This window comes from Cibotium barometz, chromosome 3 (assembly GCF_041138505.1).
Source record: "Cibotium barometz isolate CiBa-2024 chromosome 3, ASM4113850v1, whole genome shotgun sequence".
NCBI lineage: Eukaryota > Viridiplantae > Streptophyta > Polypodiopsida > Cyatheales > Cibotiaceae > Cibotium > Cibotium barometz.
In genome coordinates, this window is record NC_141048.1 from 35,946,543 (window position 1) to 35,967,122 (window position 20,580).

The window sequence follows — 20,580 nt, forward strand, 5'->3', positions numbered from 1 at the left end:
AACTTTTTACTATCACCACTGCTTAACATAGAGGATATCCAATAACTTTTTACTATCACCACCGCTTAACATAGAGGATATCCAATAACTTTTTACTATCACCACCGCTTAACATAGAGGATATCCAATAACTTTTTAGTATCAGGATATCCAATAACTTTTTAGTATCATCATTGCTTAACATAGAGGATATCCAATAACTTTTTAATATCACCATTGCTTAACATAAAAGAAATAATACATGTGTCTCTAGGTAGGCATTGGGCATCATTTTTTACTACCACCAGGATGGACTTCCTAACTAGCTATAGGGAGGTGTATTATTCCTTCTATGATCCATGAACCATAAGGTGTTGTAGAATGATCTACCTTCATTAAAGTCTTTTCAGTTCGCTTAACTTAGAGGATATCCAATAAATTTTTAGTATCATTATTGCTTAGGATATCCAATAAATTTTTAGTATCATTATTGCTTAACATAAAAGAAATAATACATGTGTCTCTAGCTAGACATTAGGCAACATTTTCTACTACTACCAAGATGGACTTCCTAACTAGCTATAGGGAGGTGTATTAGCCATTTTGTGATCCATGAACCATATTAAGGTGTTGTAGAATGATCTACCTTAGTGAAAATGAACCATAAGGTGTTGTAGAATGTTCTACCTTCGTGAAAATCTCTTTAGTAGTTTGCTACAAAGAGCTCTAATAACACTATTACTTGGCTCCTTTTATGTCACTAGAGTGACATGATTTACTCTATCTACATTTGGCTTGCATGTTGCCACAATAGAAGCATTTATATGTCTTCTTCTTCTTTCCAAAGAGGGGTTACTAGAGTCCTTCCCCTTACCTTTTTTTGTGTTCATGCTGAATTGCCACCATCTCTGGCCTTCTAACACATCTCCTCCTCTCTAAACGCACAACATTACTCCTCAAAAGGATGATTCCTCACTTGGATATTCAATGAAGTGACAAACAAGCCATCTTACTTCTAGGGCAAGATCTTGATGCACTTTGTGCTAGATTTAAACTTGACTTGTTAACCCCAAATTCATTATCTAATCTCGTAGGTTCTTAACCAACATAATGAACTACTCGGTTTCTTCTCAATTCACAAAAAGTATTTATGAAGGTAGCCGATTCTCAAGGTTTTGAATCCTTATCATATTTATTGTTATTTGAGTCTCAAGGTTTTGAATCCTTATTGGATTTGTCATTTCATACTCATTCCATAACCATGCCTTTACTACGGTGGTTATTGTATGCTAAATTAAAGACATTATAGAATTAGTAGTGTTAGTAACAATGTCACATGTAGCATCTGTGTCCCTAATTCTACATTGATTTTTTGTTTTGTACTTGTTGCATAACCATGCTTCTACTTCGATAATTATTTTGACAATTGTATACTGAATCAAAGACATCATAGAATCAATGGCACTAGTAATAATGGCACACAAGCATCCATGTTGTTCCTTCGATAGTTATTGTGACAATTGTATATTGAATTAAAGACATCATAGAATCAGTGGCACTAGTAATAATGGAACATAAGCATCGATGTTGTTCCTTCAATAGTTATTATGATAAATGTATACTGAATCAAAGACATCATAGAATCAGTGGCACTAGTAATAATGGCACACAAGCATCTATGTTGTTCCTTCTTCTCCATGCCAAAATAAGAGCTAGCTTTGTAAAAATTTAATGCATTGGATCTGTTGGATTCGGTGTTGGAATCAACCTCACATTAGCCCTGTTGGATTCGGTGTTGGAATCAACCTCACATCAGCCCTGTTGGATTTGGTGTTGGAATTGGCCTTACATCAACCCTTGGATTGTCTCCAACAACTCATAAGAGTCCAAAATAGCCATTACCTTGAAGTTCCGTGGTGGTATACTTGGTTCCATACAACTTCCAAATGGTGGTGGTTAAGCCCGTGCAGTTATATTATTTGTAAGTTAAGCCATTTCTTCAAATTTGCTCACTTGAGCCAGTAGTCTTTTTCTAGAACCTATGCTCTAATAAAATATATGAAATATAAATTGTGCTTGCACACAAATAACAAAATCTTACACACTTGCACTTGCACACAAATAATAAAATCTTCCACAATCAAACCATGTTAGATGCCACAATGTTTAGTGTAGATTCTGAGGTGGGTTTATTCGAAGCTGACCATGATTGACAAGCAACCCAAGGTTATGGCAAATAGAACATGTCTTGCTGTACCACCAGGGACAAATGTTCCACAACTCACACATTAGCAAGCGCACACGATGTAAGAAGCAAGAGTCTTGCTCTCCACATGAGCCCACTATAGAAGTGCCTATTACATAGAACGGAGTTCTAGTTTTCTCCGTTTGGATAAGGAACAAGAAATGTGGGGAAGGGTATAGAGTCAATGTAAGGACTACCTCTTCACAAAGGGAATCGTACGGGCATGTATCCTTAGTGAGCCTATAGCCTCAAAACCAAGCTAACAGAGAACAAGTGCTACTGGAAATCACACAGTTCAACCCCATAGGGTAAGAGATCCCATACCTTGAAACAGAGGGTCTCTCTTTGTAACCACCTCCTTACATTCCACCGCCATGTGGATACATGGGAAGACATGCATGAGAAGGGGGGTTGCAACCAACCTAACACCTAAAGGCTCAAAGTTTGGCAAAACCAAGCCAATCCACATCTCAAGAGGATGATGACCGAATTTGATGGAACTGGAGATCCCATTTAATACCTAAAGAAGTTTGATTGAATTTGTGACCATGGGATGGATTGATGATCCCACCAAGATCTTTCATTTGGACTTTGCTTTGAAGGAAAAGCAGGCCAATGGTTTATGTCACTAAACCCACTTGAAAAGGAAAGCTACAAGGTCTTGAGACACGCTTTCATAGTGGGATTCTCATGCCCAATGAAGCTAGATGGAGCCCTATTGCATAGATATATAACTTCAAGTAGGAGGAGAGAGAAAAAATGCGGGACTATATTGCTAGAACCAAGTATCTCCACATGAGATGCAACACCCGACCGGATGATATATCACTCATTGATCTGTCTTAAAGGGCAAGAGGCTTCATGACCATCTCTACACCTTTGATGAGTGTTGTCGCGCAAGGCAATGAACCAATCTCTAAGACAAGGATGTAGAAGTTATCCACCCAAACCAAGAGATAGAGGATGCATCATCCAAAGCCTCATCACCGGCCAAGGAGCACCAACTAGAGTCCTAGTTAATGACATGAGTATGGATGAGTTAGTAGAGAATCTACTCAAATGTTTAGGCTAGTAGTGGTAATAGGGATAGCCCTAGGGGCAACCCAGCCCCAACCAAGACACCATTCATATGGATACCTAGCGGAACAACCCCCAACCATTAAGTGGCTACACCTCTCTATTTGGGCCATGGTACAACAAAGAGTGCAGGACCTCAATAATATGGCACATAGTCATGCTTCCATTGTAAGGGCCTATAAAGTGTTGCTGAGTGCCCTCATAAAACCATCACACCTATAGTGCCTCAAATCTAGTGCTAAACCCTAATGTTATTCCATACAGAGGCACATGTTACAAGTGTGGATTTGAACATATTGTCCTAATAGAGTGACAATCACCCCAATGGTAGGAGAATTAGCCACTTTGACGAGCCTTAACTTGTTAAGTGTACAATATAGACTTACTCATACAGTCCCTTTGATTCCATCACGAAGCTCCAAACCAAGGCAATAGGAAACATCTAGGGTAGCAAAGAAGAAGAAAGCTCAAGCTTCGACCTTGAAGCCAGTAGCCCAAGAGCTAGAGGTGTAAGTCCCAAATGTTATAGTAGTCCCTAAAAAGGCTAATGAACTAGTCCAAGAGGTCTAGAAGAAGAACATCTCGAAGAGCTCACAAAAACATGATGCACGATCACTTGTCAAGGGTAATTTTGTCGTTGACCATTGAAAGTGGTTCAAATGATAGCTAGATCCCTTGTGGAGATAACGAGCGATCTCCCATTCAAATTAACTCTTTCCAAATAGAAGAATACCATTGGCTATGACAACCTTCTAAAGAAACTCAAGAAGTACCCCAACCACTCGCTGGAGCAGACGGAATCCGTGAAGCTACCTCCCTTGCAAAGATAATGAGTGATCTCCCATTCAAACCAACTCTTTCCAAAAAGAAGAAAACCATTAACCTGTGACAACCTTCCAAAGAAATGTAAGGAGTACCCCAACCCCATGATGGAGAAAGAGCAAATGAAACAAGTCGAAGAGCTTGTGAGAAAGGTGAAGACTGAACTAGAGCCAGTATTTGAGAAAATGTTCGAGTATGAACCACTGTCCCTATTGAGCCCATCCAATCATAGAACCGATAAGGAAACCTCAATGCTGCCTACCAAAGGCTTAACCGAGACTATAACCAATCTCTCTCAAGTGGCAGGTGAAAAGAGCCAGTTTGGAGCCTCTATAACTAGATTCCTCATTGCTAGATACAGTGTGAAAGAGGACTTAGTGGAAGGTGAAAGTTGGCCTTCCAAGGGTCATCACAATCACACCATAATATTTTCTCCGATGTGATAGGTGCGAGTTCATTTTGACCCCATTAGAGGCACCACCTCCTAGTAGGGAAGGATCCGTGCACATCCCCTTCACATTAGCAGGACCTAGCTCGCACCGAGTGAGTACGAGCTAAGTGAATGCGAGTATCACACACGGGATATAACAAGCCTCACACTCTTCTTGTCCTCAAAGGTCTAAGTTTTGATAAGTTATCTTTTACAAGGAAATTATCAACTTTGGAGAGACTTATAACATTGGATGAATGGGAATTCAAGAGCCCAACATAGCTGAACCTAAGCCAGAGGAGGAAGACGACGAACCATGCCCTGTTAAACACCGTCCCTCTATAGCCAAAACCAAAGAATAGCCCAAAGTGCCCATAAACAAGCTGGAACACTATTTTGAAAGAAAAAAATGAACACAACAGTGTTACTTGTCGTATACAAGAGACTTACGATCTTCACGATCTTGGATGGTGCTGTTGGTGTCAACATAATGATCACGAAGGATTGTTGGGAGGCATGAGGTAGCTCGCCACTCGTGCATAAGGAACTTACAGTCTCTCCACAATCTTGGATGGTGGTACTGGTATCAGCATAATCACCAAGGATTGTTGGGAGGCTTGGGGTAGCCCGCCACTCGTAGGCATAAGCCTTGTGGTCAAGCTTGCCAATGAGAACACAGCTAAGCATCCTGTAGGATACAAAGATTAAGACCTTTGAGCTAAGTTCCCACTACACATTTGTGGTGATGGGTTTTTAGAAACAATGGACACTCTTTTATTATGGAAGCTTGGGACATGGTTTGCATGATGGGACAATGCCAAAATCACATCTCTATTTGTACTCGATGCAATCAGTGGGGGTGGAGTTGGCTCGCCTTCAGTAAGAGTTCCCCAAGACCACCTAGCTACATGGCCCACCTTAGTTAACATTACAGCTAGCCACAATGTATTGCCTTGGGAGACGTGGACCACATTAGGCCACCCACCTCTCGCACCATCCGCAAACAACCATTACCCACATTAAATAATTCCCAATCTACAATGATTAATTGTTTTAAAGTGGAGTTTCTAATTGGATCTAAACCTGCATTGTGCAAGAGAGCATCATCCTCAAGAGGTGATGGATCGTGGCCACATAGATTACATCGTTAGCTAGCAAAAGAGGACCACAACGTTGAAACTTGGAATGGTTATCGTACCCCTAGTGGATGAGGGCACCAACACGTACTTAATCCATACTCCACCGGCATCTTTGAACCATTATAACTTGCTTTTACTAACAATTACTGGCCATTTTTCATGGTGAATATCTCTAGCTTTTCATGGCTTCTAAAAACCAATCTAGAACAGCTTAGTTTCATCCAAAAAGTTACACATCACCTCTTCATATATCACATTAATATGCTCTCTTCTGCTACACCATGCATATGTAAAGAAAAGGGGCCATATCTAGCACACTCCACAAGCTCATGAGATAAACTGAGCGCTCAAGATTTGATGATGGCCATGCCAATGGCGATTCGTCCATCCCCTATATGCTTGTGGGTTCCAGCCCCCATGTGCAGACATCGCGGCCACCACATCCATGCTGCAAAAGATCGCCTTACCTGATGTGTAATCCATAAAAGAAGGAAGGCGACCGAGCTTGTGTTGTGTTGTCGGGAAAAAGAAAGTGAGTGACCTTTAGCTCTTCTCGAGAGAAAGTGCGGGGTACCACCATTGTGTGTTTGGGGTCGTCTTACATGTAGTTTAATTGAGGTGTTGAATATACACACACCAAAGTTATGGCCTTCCTAGTTAGCATTTTCACATAAACCTGTATACCTCCACGGAGGTAGAGCAGGGGGAACTCTTTTTGGATGTTGTAGGTAGTGAGAGTTCGACTCTCCTCCCAACTGCTTTTGGGAAAGATGAGCCTTTGTTGGGTGGGGGGGATAGCTATCATGTGTGGGAAAGTGTGACGGGATAAACTGCCCCTAAGATCCATGGCAAATCGGCTATTTTGCAAGCACACTGGCATAAAAATGCAATGACGGGAGCTTGAAGAGAGATGTGTGTGTGTGGCCTTAGGCCAGCTAGTATAGGGGTAGGCAAGGGTGGCCCTGCACAAGTGGGTAGTGTAGGCGAAAAGGGTTGGATCTAGTCGAAGTCGAAGGAGAGGTCGTGGTGGGTCAATACAAGGTAGAGGAGGGTAATGATAGAGGAGGGGTCATGGTTAGCACATGGCGGAGGAGGGTGGCACATAGACACAGGCATTGTTCCTTTACGGACCTGCATTGAGCCTCATCATCTCAACAACCTTCTTCTAGGTACATTTCTGGATGGGGGGACCTGCATTGATCCCCATCATCGATAGCCTTCTTCCAGGTATATTTATGGATGGGGGACCATGGGCGGACACTAGCCTGGCCCATGGTACAACCCATCACTTGGACCTTCTTATAATCACCATGGACCTTCCATGTCTCATCTTCTACCACCCCACCCATTCAATGTACCCTGCCTCTAGCCTAAGTGCTTGACAACACTGAATCCCTCGAGCCACAGAGGCTACTCAGCTCCCTTGCAGAGCTGTGGGCACAACCATGTGCAAGTCCATTGTCATGTCCCTAACAAAGTTATGATCTTGACATCCCAACAAAGGGGTTGTCAAGTAAATGTCGAAGAAAGTAGACGTGTTGGATAAGTCCTTATGTTGGAGAAGTGCACCCACATGGGCACACCTTCCATCCATTGCCCATGCACATCACCTGCATATTTCACTATGGCATCACATTTTTTTTTCACCTCACATCTCATGTCACCCATAAACACATGCACCTATAATTGACCTCATCAATGCAAACCCTCCAAGTACATCTCCGAATGAGGAGACCCTGGCGGACACAAGCCTAGCCCATGGTATGTCCCATTGCCTAGGGAAAACCCTCGACCTTGTAGGTACCTCCAAAGTTCTTTAATACATATAACCTTTGCCAACCCAACACCAACAACACCTTGCCCTAGTCGACATATTCACCTTGAAAAAGTCCAATCTTTAGGCATCATGCTATGAGATCTGGGCGTAATACCCTCACGTCATTGGCACTTATCCACTAAACACATGATACTGAATACTTTTACCAACTACCTCATGATGTTGAAAGATCCACACCACTTCCACAACCAATGGAGGCCCAACATGAAGAACCTCTACATCGCATATCACTTCATATGCTTACCTCGACGACAAGCTGCTTGCCATCAGAGCTGCCCATCACCTTGCCCTATCATCCGACAGATTGATCTATAACTAACCACTTAACCTTGGCTGCCACACCATCCACTTCTCAGCCATCGACTTGGGTGATGCGAGGACGCGGCATTAGGAAAGGGAATCCACTCTGTTGGTTAACATGGTTCCGCCAACCTATCGTAAGGCACTTTGCCATCTTATCCGTGTACGAATGAGCACTTATCTATTATAAGATGGCCTTGGAACATATAAAGCCACCTTACTATACAGTTAATGTCAAATAGGGAAAGTCTACAGACTTAGTGTACATACTTGCTTAAGACTAGCAATAGAAGGCGGACCATATAAAGCGTCCTTACCATGTAGTTAATGTTAAATCGAGACACTCTACAGACTTAGTGTATTAAGACTAGTAATAGAAGCCGTGCCATTTTTAAGTTTAGTCGACCTAGTGTGAAAACTTATAAGTCAACTTTGACAATAAGCAATACACAATCATTCCCTTGCAATAGTTTACTTGTAGCAAACAGTGTTAACTTTTAAGCAAGGAGAAGTCGTGGTGTCAGAGATGTTTACATTTGAAAAAGCAAATAAAGAAAATCAACAAAATATACAAACCATCAGAAAAAAAAAGAGCACAAATATATATTGGGAGGCGATCAAATCATTGTGTAAAACGCCCGGCAATCCCACCAACAAATATCATGTATAGGGGTCCACGAGGACCAACATCCAATATCATGTATAAGGGTCCACGAGGACCAACAAATATCATGTTTAAGGGTCCACGAGGACCAACATCCAATCATACCCCTTGATGGCTGACACAAGCACTCGATCGTTGGAACCAATCCCACCACTCCTCACAATATACTATATAAGGGAGGACCAATTAATGCAAAATGAGGTTGAATTATGAAAACAGGGGACAGTTGGGATCGATGTAGTTGAAGTTGCGGAGAACAGCAGTGGTGGAGCGCTTTTGGACACAGGCCAGGGACCTACTACAAGAGGGTTGTCTGTTTTGCTTGCCTGCTCTGCGTGTGTGAGCGCGCGCGGGTGGGAGAGGCAGCTATGGAGAGCGATTCGGCCGCAGTTCCTTTCCCCCTTCTTTCGACGTGGGCCGACTACTCTTACCGGCCCTGCACCATCCCTTATCGCTTCCCATCGGACCCCCCTCATCAGGCAACTCACACAGAGCTCCTCTGGATCGAGCTTTTCCGCAAGTCCATTCCATCCTTAAGGTAGATTCATCACCATTAAGTCATCCGGTTGCCATGTTAGGGGCATTGATGAATATTTTGAATTGTGTGTATGCTTGATTATTAGTTTGAATCGCCCATAAATGGGTATCCAAAGTCATGTCAGGGTCACTTAAGTTATTGGTATAGGGTATCCAAGGGTTATCTATAGTAAATGCCAAACTGAGGGAGTTATCTGAGGAAATGCTAGTATATCTAAGGATACCCAACAGTTCTGAGACATTGCAACGGGGAAGGTTGAGAAGTTGTTCCCTATGTAAGGTGGACCTTACCGGATCCTGAAAAGGGTTGGTGAGGTGGCTTACAAGTTAGAATTGCTTTCTAATATAAAAGTTCATCCAATTTTTCATGTGAGTAAACTTGTGGAGAAATTGGGGGCTGAGGATAGCGTTGTTACAACTCAGGAGTTGGTAACGGACCAACTGTCAAGTATAACAATATCTCCCCCACAATAACCCATAAGTTGCTTATATAGTGACTACTGCCGCTATAAATAAACATCTAGTCATAAATAGCCAATAACCATGGATTATCGATAATAATGAACCCTAGCCACCTATAACCTGCTTGCAGCCTTCCCCCTAATCTCAAGGCTCCCCAACCTTGCCCAAATTAGAACCTAATCTCAAGGATTAGTGTTAGGTACATAACATACTTCCCCTCCTAAGACCTTTCTTCCCTAGAAAACAAACTCAGGGAACCTCCCCTCTAAACTAGCAACGTTCTCCCAAGTTGAGTCCACCACCCTATCTTTCCGCTTGATTTTGTACTCAGGGGTTATTCCTAAGCTTCCTCTCCCTATAAGCTCTAGCTCATGGATACGGTGCCCGTGGGGAGTGGAACCTTAGTCCGTGGCTCGGGGGGGGGGGGGGGGGGGGGGGGGGGGGCGGGATGGAATCTACGGTCGAGAGGTGAGTTTGCCTGCACCCTTCTATGTTGTTCTAATGTTGTGTGTTTAGCTTGTGTATTAGGTGATCCTTCGAGAGGAGTCTTACACTTTCGTATGTTAACTGGTCCTCTACTCTCCTGTTCTAGGGCTACTTGACGCGAGTTTTGTTTCTGCTTTCTAAGGCGGGAACCTTTGAGGTTATCTTCGTGATTTTTCTCTTTACGCGATGATTCCTTCTCCATATGGTGATGTTTGCATGGACCCGTAGGACCATGTGGATTACTACGAGTGTGAGTTGAGTATGGTTAGGAAGTTGCGTATGACCCGTTTACAGGGAGGCAAAGCAAAAGCATGATGGCTTTTTGGCAAAAAGCAGAGCCCTCTTCAAGTATAAAAAGGCTTGAACGTTCTTGCTAAGGCTTATGCCATGGAACGGGTGTGCACATGACATCCCCTCTTGCTAAACTTGATGACACGGTGGACTCTGTCATCCTTCCTCCCTGGACTATTGACTTTGACATGCTACTTTTGACTTTGACTTTGACTTTAATATTTTTGTCTGAACACCTTCCACTTTTGATCTCCACTTCCAAGTCTTGCTGAAGAATTGAGCTTCTGTTTCACTGCTGTCCCCATTCCTGCTATCCCTTGCTAGGTCTTTGGAATTGATCTGAGAGCTTAATGGTGTATTGGTTCTGAGTACATACCCTCAAGGAATGCTTCCTCTAGCTTTGCCTGATGTAGACCATTCCATCTGCCACCTTAGTGCATTCTTTTGCTGAATCTGTGCATCTCCTTTGGTCTATGCTTAGTAGCTGAGCCTGAATGCTCTGATACCAATGTTGCATGCACGGAAGCCTTGCTGTACTGATCCACAGTCGTAAGCTTGATTAAGAGCAAGATGCTGATTTAAACATGATTAAGACAGAGGAGAGAGAGACAGTTGGTGTGAGGGTTTTTTGTATCAATATGATACAAAAAGGTTATTGAAATGTTTGTACATGATGTAGGCCCTTGGTCACTCCCTAGGGGTGACCTCTGGCCCCCTCTACATGACTTCTATGCTTCTAGACTGATGAATGACTTGAATGAACTGATTGACTGCTAAATATGATGACTAATGCTTTTATATATGTAGAGGACGCTGGTCGGCCAGCAACAAATGCAGTCAACCAAGATGAAATTAAGGAATAAATCCCATAAATGCTGCGCATTCTTTACTGCTGCCCACATACCAATTGGCCTTTACCTGGGTTGGCTTCACCTGGGTTTTGCCCCACCTGTTGGTAAGGTCCTTGGCTGGCTGCCGACTGTTGCCCAAGGGCATATATGGCTATCGATTGGTGCCCTAAACCCTCCATGCTGGTTATGCTGTTGATGGTGATGCTGAAGATGATGATGATCCTGTTGATGATGGTACTACTAATTCTGATGCTGAGGATGATACTGATGCTAATGCTACTGCTGATGACAAGTCTAATGTGCATATGGTTCTGGATGTATAGGGCAACACTTCACATGATAGCAAAGACATGGTTGTATGTAAAGCTTGGGGACAGCTCAAGGATCAGCTCGCTTTGTTCATGTTTGATGATTGTGCATCTGAAAATTTCATATCCACACAGATGGCAGCTGCATTGGGTATTGAAGTGGAGGACATGGGTCCTCAAATTGAAGCAGGGGCTGTCTTTGTTTGTAGAGAAGTGCAGGTCATGCCTATTTTTGGCAAGTTACGCATACACATTCAAGGCTATGTGGATCATGAGGATTTTCTTGTGGCGCCTTTGAATGGCTGTGATGTATTGCTTGGAAAGCCTTGGCATACACGTATTGATCCGTGCAAGGCTTACAAGACCAACAGGATCACCTTCATGCATAAAGGCCGAGAGCATGTAATTGATGCTGGTGAAGAGGGTGATACCATTCCCCTTGTATCTCATGTACAAATTAAGAAAGTAATGAAAAAGAGTGTTTTTGCGTACTTGGTTTTTGTACGAGATCATGTTGAGGAAAATAATGTATATGTAAACACTCTTAGTAATGATAGACTAAAATTTTTGCAAGAGCACAATGATTGTTTTGCTGATGAGTTGCCAAATGAGTTGCCACCCGTTCGACCGGAAGATCATCGCATTGATCTTGTGCCGGGTAGCTCACCATCTAATAGGCCAGCCTATTGTGTAAGTGCATCCCAAAAAGAGGAGATCATTGTAACGCGCGGAAGCTCTGGGTAACCTTCTTTCAGCCCTAAACACTCTTGAAGACCTTCTGATGCAAAAACGCACCATGATGCAAAAACGCAGGTAGAGAGAGAGTAGAGAGAGAGAGAGAGTGAAGTGCTGGAATTTCAGTATATACTATGTACAAAAAAGGTACAGATCTTTGCAGCCATGGGCTGCCTTCATAAAAAGGTTCCTAACCCTAAATTCTGTCCCCTATGGGACCTCCTATTGACTCACACCCCTAGTGGGTGGAATGACTAATACAAAGAGCAAGGGGGCTATTTATAGCCCCTTGGACTGCATGGGGAACTGGCCGACTGCTGGTCGGCCAGTTCATACTTCATAAATGCCTTTTTAAGCCAGCCGACTAGATATCCTCCTGCGCATGCTGCTGCCCCCTTATCTGCTGGTTCAGCCGACCCTGTTATGGACAACCGACACCTCCTTTGGTCCTGCAGCAGCCGACTCAATTCTGCAGCCAGCCTACTGCACTTATCTGGATCCCACTTGTCTTGCTCCACGTCCACTTCAGATGAGTCACCTGAAGCTCCTTCCTTCTGGTTCTACTGGTTCATAATCTTTATCTGCTTGCCTCTTCTGGATCTAGCCCTAGAAATGTCCATGGCATCTGTGATGCACATGACATCCCCCTCTGCTAAACTTGATGACGGGAATCCAATCTGCTCTTGGATGACTGTCATCATCCCAATCCTGTTCCGAAGTCCCTCTGTCATCATCCAGCCCTGGCAAACCTTTTTCTCTGAAAATCCGATCTGTTCTCCAAACCACTCTGTCTCTGATGAAGATCTATGCATCTGGTCTTCCTCTAGTCCACAATCCATTCCTGCCCTGGCTCTGAACACCGTCTTGGTCTTCGTTCCTGGAACTGAGTCTGGCACTCTCACATCACCCTTGGAGGATCAACCTCCCTTGGGACCGTTACCTGAGAACCCATCTGGCTCACGGTACTGCCGTCCCCATCTGGCACTGTGGAACACCACCAACAAACCTCCTGGGAGATCTTCCCGATCTGTGTTCTCGCCTTGGGCTTCGAATCCGTGTACTTTCCTGTACCTTGGACCTGTACACCATCATCTGGGACTGAATCAGTGTTTAGCTTGGCTGAGCCTGATGCTCTGATACCAATGTAACGCGCGGAAGCTCTGGGTAACCTTCTTTCAGCCCTAAACACTCTTGAAGACCTTCTGATGCAAAAACGCACCATGATGCAAAAACGCAGGTAGAGAGAGAGTAGAGAGAGAGAGAGTGAAGTGCTGGAATTTCAGTATATACTATGTACAAAAAAGGTACAGATCTTTGCAGCCATGGGCTGCCTTCATAAAAAGGTTCCTAACCCTAAATTCTGTCCCCTATGGGACCTCCTATTGACTCACACCCCTAGTGGGTGGAATGACTAATACAAAGAGCAAGGGGGCTATTTATAGCCCCTTGGACTGCATGGGGAACTGGCCGACTGCTGGTCGGCCAGTTCATACTTCATAAATGCCTTTTTAAGCCAGCCGACTAGATATCCTCCTGCGCATGCTGCTGCCCCCTTATCTGCTGGTTCAGCCGACCCTGTTATGGACAACCGACACCTCCTTTGGTCCTGCAGCAGCCGACTCAATTCTGCAGCCAGCCTACTGCACTTATCTGGATCCCACTTGTCTTGCTCCACGTCCACTTCAGATGAGTCACCTGAAGCTCCTTCCTTCTGGTTCTACTGGTTCATAATCTTTATCTGCTTGCCTCTTCTGGATCTAGCCCTAGAAATGTCCATGGCATCTGTGATGCACATGACAATCATGAAGCAGGTGAATGAGCTTCTTGAGAAGGGTTCGGTTCAGCCAAGCTCTTCTCCATATTGTTCACCTGTTCTCTTGGTTCAAAAGAAGGATGGATCCTTTCGTATGTGTAGGTTCATTCGGCACTTTGCATGGATTGCTTCTCATTTGCATGATTTGACAAAGAAGAAGGCCGTGTTCAAATGGACTAATGTAGAGAGGGATGCATTCCTCAAATTGAAAGATGCAACTACTCATGGTCCAGTGTTGATCATTCATGATTTGCAAAAGTCTTCTTGTGTGGAATGTGATGCATCTGGAAATTGCATAGGAGCAAGAGGGACATGCCGTGGCTTATGAGAGCCGTAGATTGCATGATGCAGAGCTATCTCTTGGCATTTATGAGAAAGAGCTCTTGGCTGTAATTCATGCACTTACTATATGGAAACATTACCTTCTTGGGGCTGATTTCACTGTGAAGACAGATCACCAGAATTTGAGGTATTTTCTTACCCAAACTAAGTTGTCAGAGAAGCATATGAGGATGGCCAATTTCCTCTCTATGTTTCATTTTCAGATCTTGCACACCCCGGGAAAGAAGAATGTAGTGGCCGATGCATTGTCACGAAAGCCATATATAGCAGCTATCTGCGTTGCCTCTCATGGGGACTTGTCTACCATGCGTGATTTGTATCATACGAATACTGATTTTGCCACTATTTGGGCTGATTTGATGGTTGGTCATGCACATGCCTCATATGTGATCAAAGAGGGTTATCTCATGAAAGATAATAAACAAGCAAGCTTATTTCTTGCCGGTCAAAAAGACCATCAAAGCTGAGCATATGGTTAAAATATATCTTGCACAAGTGTTCAAACATCATGGAATGCTGAAGTCCATTGTGGGGGATAGAGATCCCAGGACTACAAGTTTCTTTTGGCGGGTCTTATTTGATAATATGGGCACTAAATTGGACTTCTCATCAGCTTATCACCCTCAAACGGATGGGCAAAGTGAGGCTGCAAATTCAGCCGTGTTGGATCTCTTGAAATGTTATGTCGCGGATCAGAAGTCTTCTTGGGAGCAGTACTTACACTATGATTTCATTAAATGATTGTTTTAAAGACAGTTGAATCTGTGAAAAGGCAATTTCATATTGGGTATGTAAGTGGTGTGTGTGGAATTTGCATACAACAACACGGTGCATGCATCTACGGGAAAGGCCCCGTTTGAGATTGTTTATGGTAAGGTGGTTTTGCCACCCATCCTTCGCACAAAGGATGATATATTTGCAGCAACAGCTGATGAGTATGTAAGAGACTTGGATATTGCTTTTGCTCAGGTGCGGACAGCCACTGCAAAGTCACAAGACAAGCATAAAAAGGCTGCCGACAAGCATAGAAGGCAATTGGATGTTAAAGAGAATGATTGGGTATTGCTGAAATTTGAGAAAGCAAGACTTGCAAAGAGGCCTAGCAAAGAGGGTGCATATCCTAAGCTTGCAACCAGGTACTATGGGCCTTTTCGAGTGATCGAGAAGATCAATGAAGTGGCTTTCAGATTGGCATTACCTAGTCATTGGCACATACACAATGCTTTTCATGTGAGACTCCTTCGCAAGTATGTAGGGCCGGAGCCCAGTGACACGGTCATTGAAGATCCACTAGAAGTGGATGAGCTTGAGAAGATCTTGCAGCCAGAGCAGATTGTGTATCACAAGGAACGCAAGCTTGCTGCAGGCAAAGTTGTCAGGCGTTACCTTGTGAAGTTTAAGAACTATCTTTCCATTGACGTTAAATGGGTAGATGAAGAGTTCTTCAGAGATTGCCCGCATGTGCTTCAGACATATTTGGATGCTTTTCAGTTGCGGACAACTGTTTAGAAGCTGGGGGGGATGTCACCATTTGGCCACCCAATTGGTCCACCCGTGCTTTCTTATCATGTATGTACATTGGACTGGTGTCCATGGCAGTTGTATATGTCGGGGATTGATGCCACTCATGTGTTACTGTGGACTTGGCTTTCCGTTGGGACTTGTGCCTCCGTGTACATGCCCGGAAATGCTTGGTGGATTGGTGTTCCATTGGGTCTGGTACCTCGTGTACTTGCCTGGAGCATGTCTATTTTGGTATAGTCTCATGAACGGGGATTGTCCATACCAATGCTGCATTGCATAGCATATTTATGTGCTTGCTTGCAATTGAAGTTGTATGCTGTTTTCATGCTTGCTTGACCAATGTGTAGTTTCGGGTAAGGGGACGCTCGCCCGCGAACCGTGCGTATGAAACTGTCTGCTGACATGGTTATGTGGCATGTGACAGGTGGTAAGTATTGGTCATAAACTTGGTCTTAGGAGTTAGCACTAATTTATAAGTGAGTGTGCACACACTTCAATAAGTTTTGGGTGACCAAAACTCACTTATAAATTATGACCAACCCGGTGTTCACACACACTGATGTCCCGAGGTGGACATAACCCAATGTCCACCGCCCAGACCTTATCCCCTTTGTACAAAGGGAGTAACTAGCCATGTGTCCACTCTAGCTTGCTCCACAAAGCACGTGCTTGCCACCTACACTGGACAACTCACCACCTCTCTACCCCCTCTCTCTAGAGTTTGGTGCCTCCTTCATGAGGGCTATTGGGCTGCAATTTTTTGCACATTCTCCTTCCCAACTCCATTTCCAAGCTTGCTAAGGTGTTTCTCAAGCTTCCAAGAGTGTTTCCGGATGCTAATCACTCTCCTTCCCACTCCCAATGATTGAAATTCAGCAAAACAGCTCTCTTTATTGCTGTAATTTCTGGTCTTTTTGCTGAAAACCCTAATTTCAGCCCTCCTTTCTCAAGTTGAACCATAGGGGAAGCTTTCCTAAGGTTCCCTTCATCCTCTTGAATACTCTTGTCACGAAGAAAGGCAACAAATCGAAGATCTCAACACTCCAAGGACTTCCATCGCGAAGACTTCCGTTGTCATCGACTCTACTTGTTATTGGTAAGCTTTTATGCTTAAATATGGAAGCAAGTAGCAGGAGAGAGGAACCGGATTACAAGATCACATACCCTGTGTAGTGTTCTCTTGTCCTACGTGCTCTCTTGCAGATTGTTGCTACCATGTGTTGGTGGAACAATAGAGAGCAGATGGTAGGGAACATGGGCACTTGAGAGGGTAGTGTGGATTTGCAAGTCTACATCGACAACCACTTGTTTGCAATACCGTATTCATATGCATTGGTATGGAAATCTGGTCAGAAATGCCCATGACACTATGTACTTGATTCTCCCAAGATCAATATACTTTATTTGAGGGAGGGGTCGGCCGTTCCGGCTCATTGTGTGTCTCTTGTCAATTCAGCAATTTACTTCTTGTATTTGAGCACGTGTCCATCAAATCTTAGTGTATTTAAGTGTATTGATTAGCATTGTGTTCAACCAAGTTACACTAATAGTGGTGGTGAGCCTGCTTGGCACCATAGACCACCTGTGTAGTTGTTTCCCCCTCCCCCCATCGCATGAGATAGCCTTCTCCTCCTAGAGTGGCCAACCGGAGGAGAAGAGCATCCTTTTCCCTCATTACGTTTCTTGACTCCCGCTCCCCATGTGGAGACGAGTTTGAACTTTGTACTTAGCCATCAAAGCTTTTTTTTCTTGGTAACTAATAGATGGATCTTTCTTGGAAAAAAAAAGTATGGCTTTGATTGGAAAAAGTTATATAATGAGGGTTATGTGATAAGTGGATTGTTGTATTGTATTGTCACGTGACAAGATGGTTTGTGCCTAGACCATGGATTCAATCCAGGCCAGATTGTCTATCCTTGAGGTGGACGATCCACCGATGGCCTCTTAGGGCAGGTCTTGGCGGTATGGGACGCCAAGGCTGACTGATGTGGTCTGTATGGATGGAGTCTTAGTCCCTATGCTTGAGTGAGTGTCACCAGCCTGGACATTTCCCAGTCTGAAAGGGGTCTGGTGGACTCCAGGATGTTTAAATATTTTGGAAAGTACAAGCTTTCGGAATGGGGGATTATCCTAGAATACAAAGGACTACACTCCTAAAATTTAGGAGAGTTGCTATTTTTGGCCCGACTCCGATGGAAATTCTGTTCGCGTCATTACATCTGGAATTGAGGAGATACCAAGAGTTGGCAAAGTGCCTATGACAGAATGTCTACCAGTTGGGATATTTTTAGAGATAAAGTTTATGGAAGGACCCATCTCTTAGATTGGGATATGTGGCAAGAAAGTGGACCAAAGTGAGACAAGTGGCCTGACACTTGTTAGAAAGTAGATCAAAGTGAGATAAGTGGCCTCACACTTGTCACGTCAGCTATTGTGTGCCTCTCCACTTGTCATTGTAGCCTTCTCTTGCCATTTCAGCTCATAGTAGGCCCAAATCTATAAATTGGAGCCCTCTCTCTTCATTAATAAAGGCTCTCTTGCTCCACACTAGCCTCTACCACCGTTGAAGGCTGCCCTAATGATGGCTACTCTCTTTCTCTCTCTCTTGAAGGCTGCCTTACCTGGTGTACCAGCCACCGTACCTGCTGTACCAACCATTGTACCGGCTGTACTGGCCACTGTACCTATTGTACCGGCTGAATGGAGAGCTGAACCTGTTGTACCAGCTCTATTGCATGAAGACCCGTGGTTTTTGGGGAAGAATCAGTACCCACACGGAGGTATATGGATTATGTTGTTGGCTCGGCATTTCTACAGCCTATGTTCCGGCTCAGTTGCCTTGTGTTGGGCTGTGTTATGGCATTTGTATAGGGATAATCCGGCATCTCCCGTGGGGAGAGTAAGGCCCTAAAGCTTGTACATGATATTATTCTCCTTGGGTAATAAAATACTCCAAGGGAGGGGGGGGTCGGCCCATTCCGGCCTCTATGCGGTGTCACACGTGCAAGCTCCATTTTCAACATTTGTGGATGTTTTGTCCAGTTTTATGTTTTATGCAAAGTGATGATGGATATGTATTAAGGTTGTGGCCATGTTTAAATGTTTTAATATGCATTGATGGTATCAACAAGTGTGTCAAAGGCCCTAGTCCCTCGGGCACCCGCCGCGAGTTACATTGGTATCAGAGCATAGGCTTTCTTGGAAGCGGAGGCTTCCTTCTATCAATAAGGAAGAGAAAAGATCTCAAGTGGGGACCACACTTACCATCATTGCTATTAAGCATGGCCAGCCACTTCAGAGCCTATGAAGCGTGAGCATGAGCAGTAGATAGCTTGTTGATCTAAGGATTTATGAATTCGCAAAATTTATCTTGGAAGTATGGAGTTGGCTTTATGTGCACACGTTTAGCACTCTTTCCATATGGATATTGTGGATTATATTATCAAGCTTACAGGCAAGCTATATGGAGATATATCTCAGGATATCTTAAGGATATGGTGACGAGATATTTCTTTTGGCTTCATGACCAACCTGGCAAAGAAAAGCTAAGTATACTTTGAGTTTGCAAAGTTAGTGCTTTTGCTATGAAGTGTTTTTGATATTCACTAACCCTTGTATAGCTATGCAAGGAGAAAGGTGGTGTTGTTTGCCTTGAGATGGTTTCAGGGAAACATTGTTTATGGCTCCCTTTATTGGGATGGATTATATCTATGGAGATTTCTTTCTTGGACGAGATTTATATAGATATTGGGCTTCACAAGCAATTTCTATGGACGAATCTGTCCGAGTTTATAGAGAAGAAATCTTTGGATATCTCATGGATATGATGCTTTTATGGATAAAGTCCACCTCTACTCCAAGGTGTGTGGTTAGCACGGAGTATGTGGTAAGAGTTATGGTATACAAGGATTATGGTATACAGGTCTATGGATTCCTGGACTTCTTTTCTAGGGATTTGGATCCATCCTCACGTTTATGGATTATGTTTATGGCTCCCTTTTACTGGGATGGATTATTCTTTTTGGCTCCCTTTATTTGGGATGCATTGGACTTATGAAACTCATGATTCACATACCCTGTGTAGTGTTCTCTTGTCCTACGTGCTCTCTTGAAGATTGTTTCTACCATGTGAGGGTGGAACAATAGAGAGCAGATGGAAGGGAACATGGACACTTCAAAGGGTAGTCACAAGCACAACATACCCTGTGTAGTGTTCTCTTGTCCTACGTGCTCTCTTGAAGATTGTTTCTACCATGTGAGAGTGGAACAATAGAGAGCAGATGGAAGGGAACATGGACACTTCAAAGGGTAGTGACAAGCACAACATACCCTGTGTAGTGTTCTCTTGTCCTACGTGCTCTCTTGAAGATTGTTTCTACCATGTATGGGTGGAACAATAGAGAGCAGATGGAAGGGAACATGGGCACTTGAGAGGGTAGTGTGAGTTGGTGGCCGAAATGTCTACAAACTATTGGTGGCCGAAATGCCTATAAACTATGTGTAGCAGAAATGCTTATGGAGCACCAGGTTATCTATGCCTGCGAGTAATTGTTTTATCTTGTTACTTGAGCCCACCTCTCATCCAACGTGTGTGGTCAGAGTACCAACACGGAGTGCAAGTGGTAAAGTGGACATGACGGGACTTATGTCTATGCCAAGGGTCATGTGGACCGATGTTTTGTTGGCAGGAGACTTATTTTGTCTCACCCATTTACCTGGGACATGGATTATGATATTT

The 20,580-nt window shown here is 43.7% G+C and overlaps 1 protein-coding gene across 6 annotated transcripts in view; it reads left to right on the forward strand.

Moving 5' to 3' along the window:
- The first annotated feature begins 8,690 nt into the window (after positions 1–8,690).
- LOC147640010 (damage-control phosphatase At2g17340-like) overlaps positions 8,691–20,580 on the forward strand; it is an 86,990-nt gene continuing 75,100 nt past the window's right edge. For all 6 annotated transcript variants that reach the window (XR_015262289.1, XR_015262292.1, XM_086776266.1 and 3 more), the window contains exon 1: positions 8,691–9,031. Coding sequence is in view for 4 of the 6 variants with exons in the window: in XM_086776266.1 (XP_086632392.1) it covers positions 8,862–9,031 (170 nt within the window). In the remaining 2 variants the exon portion in view is untranslated. The remainder of the gene's footprint in view (positions 9,032–20,580) is intronic.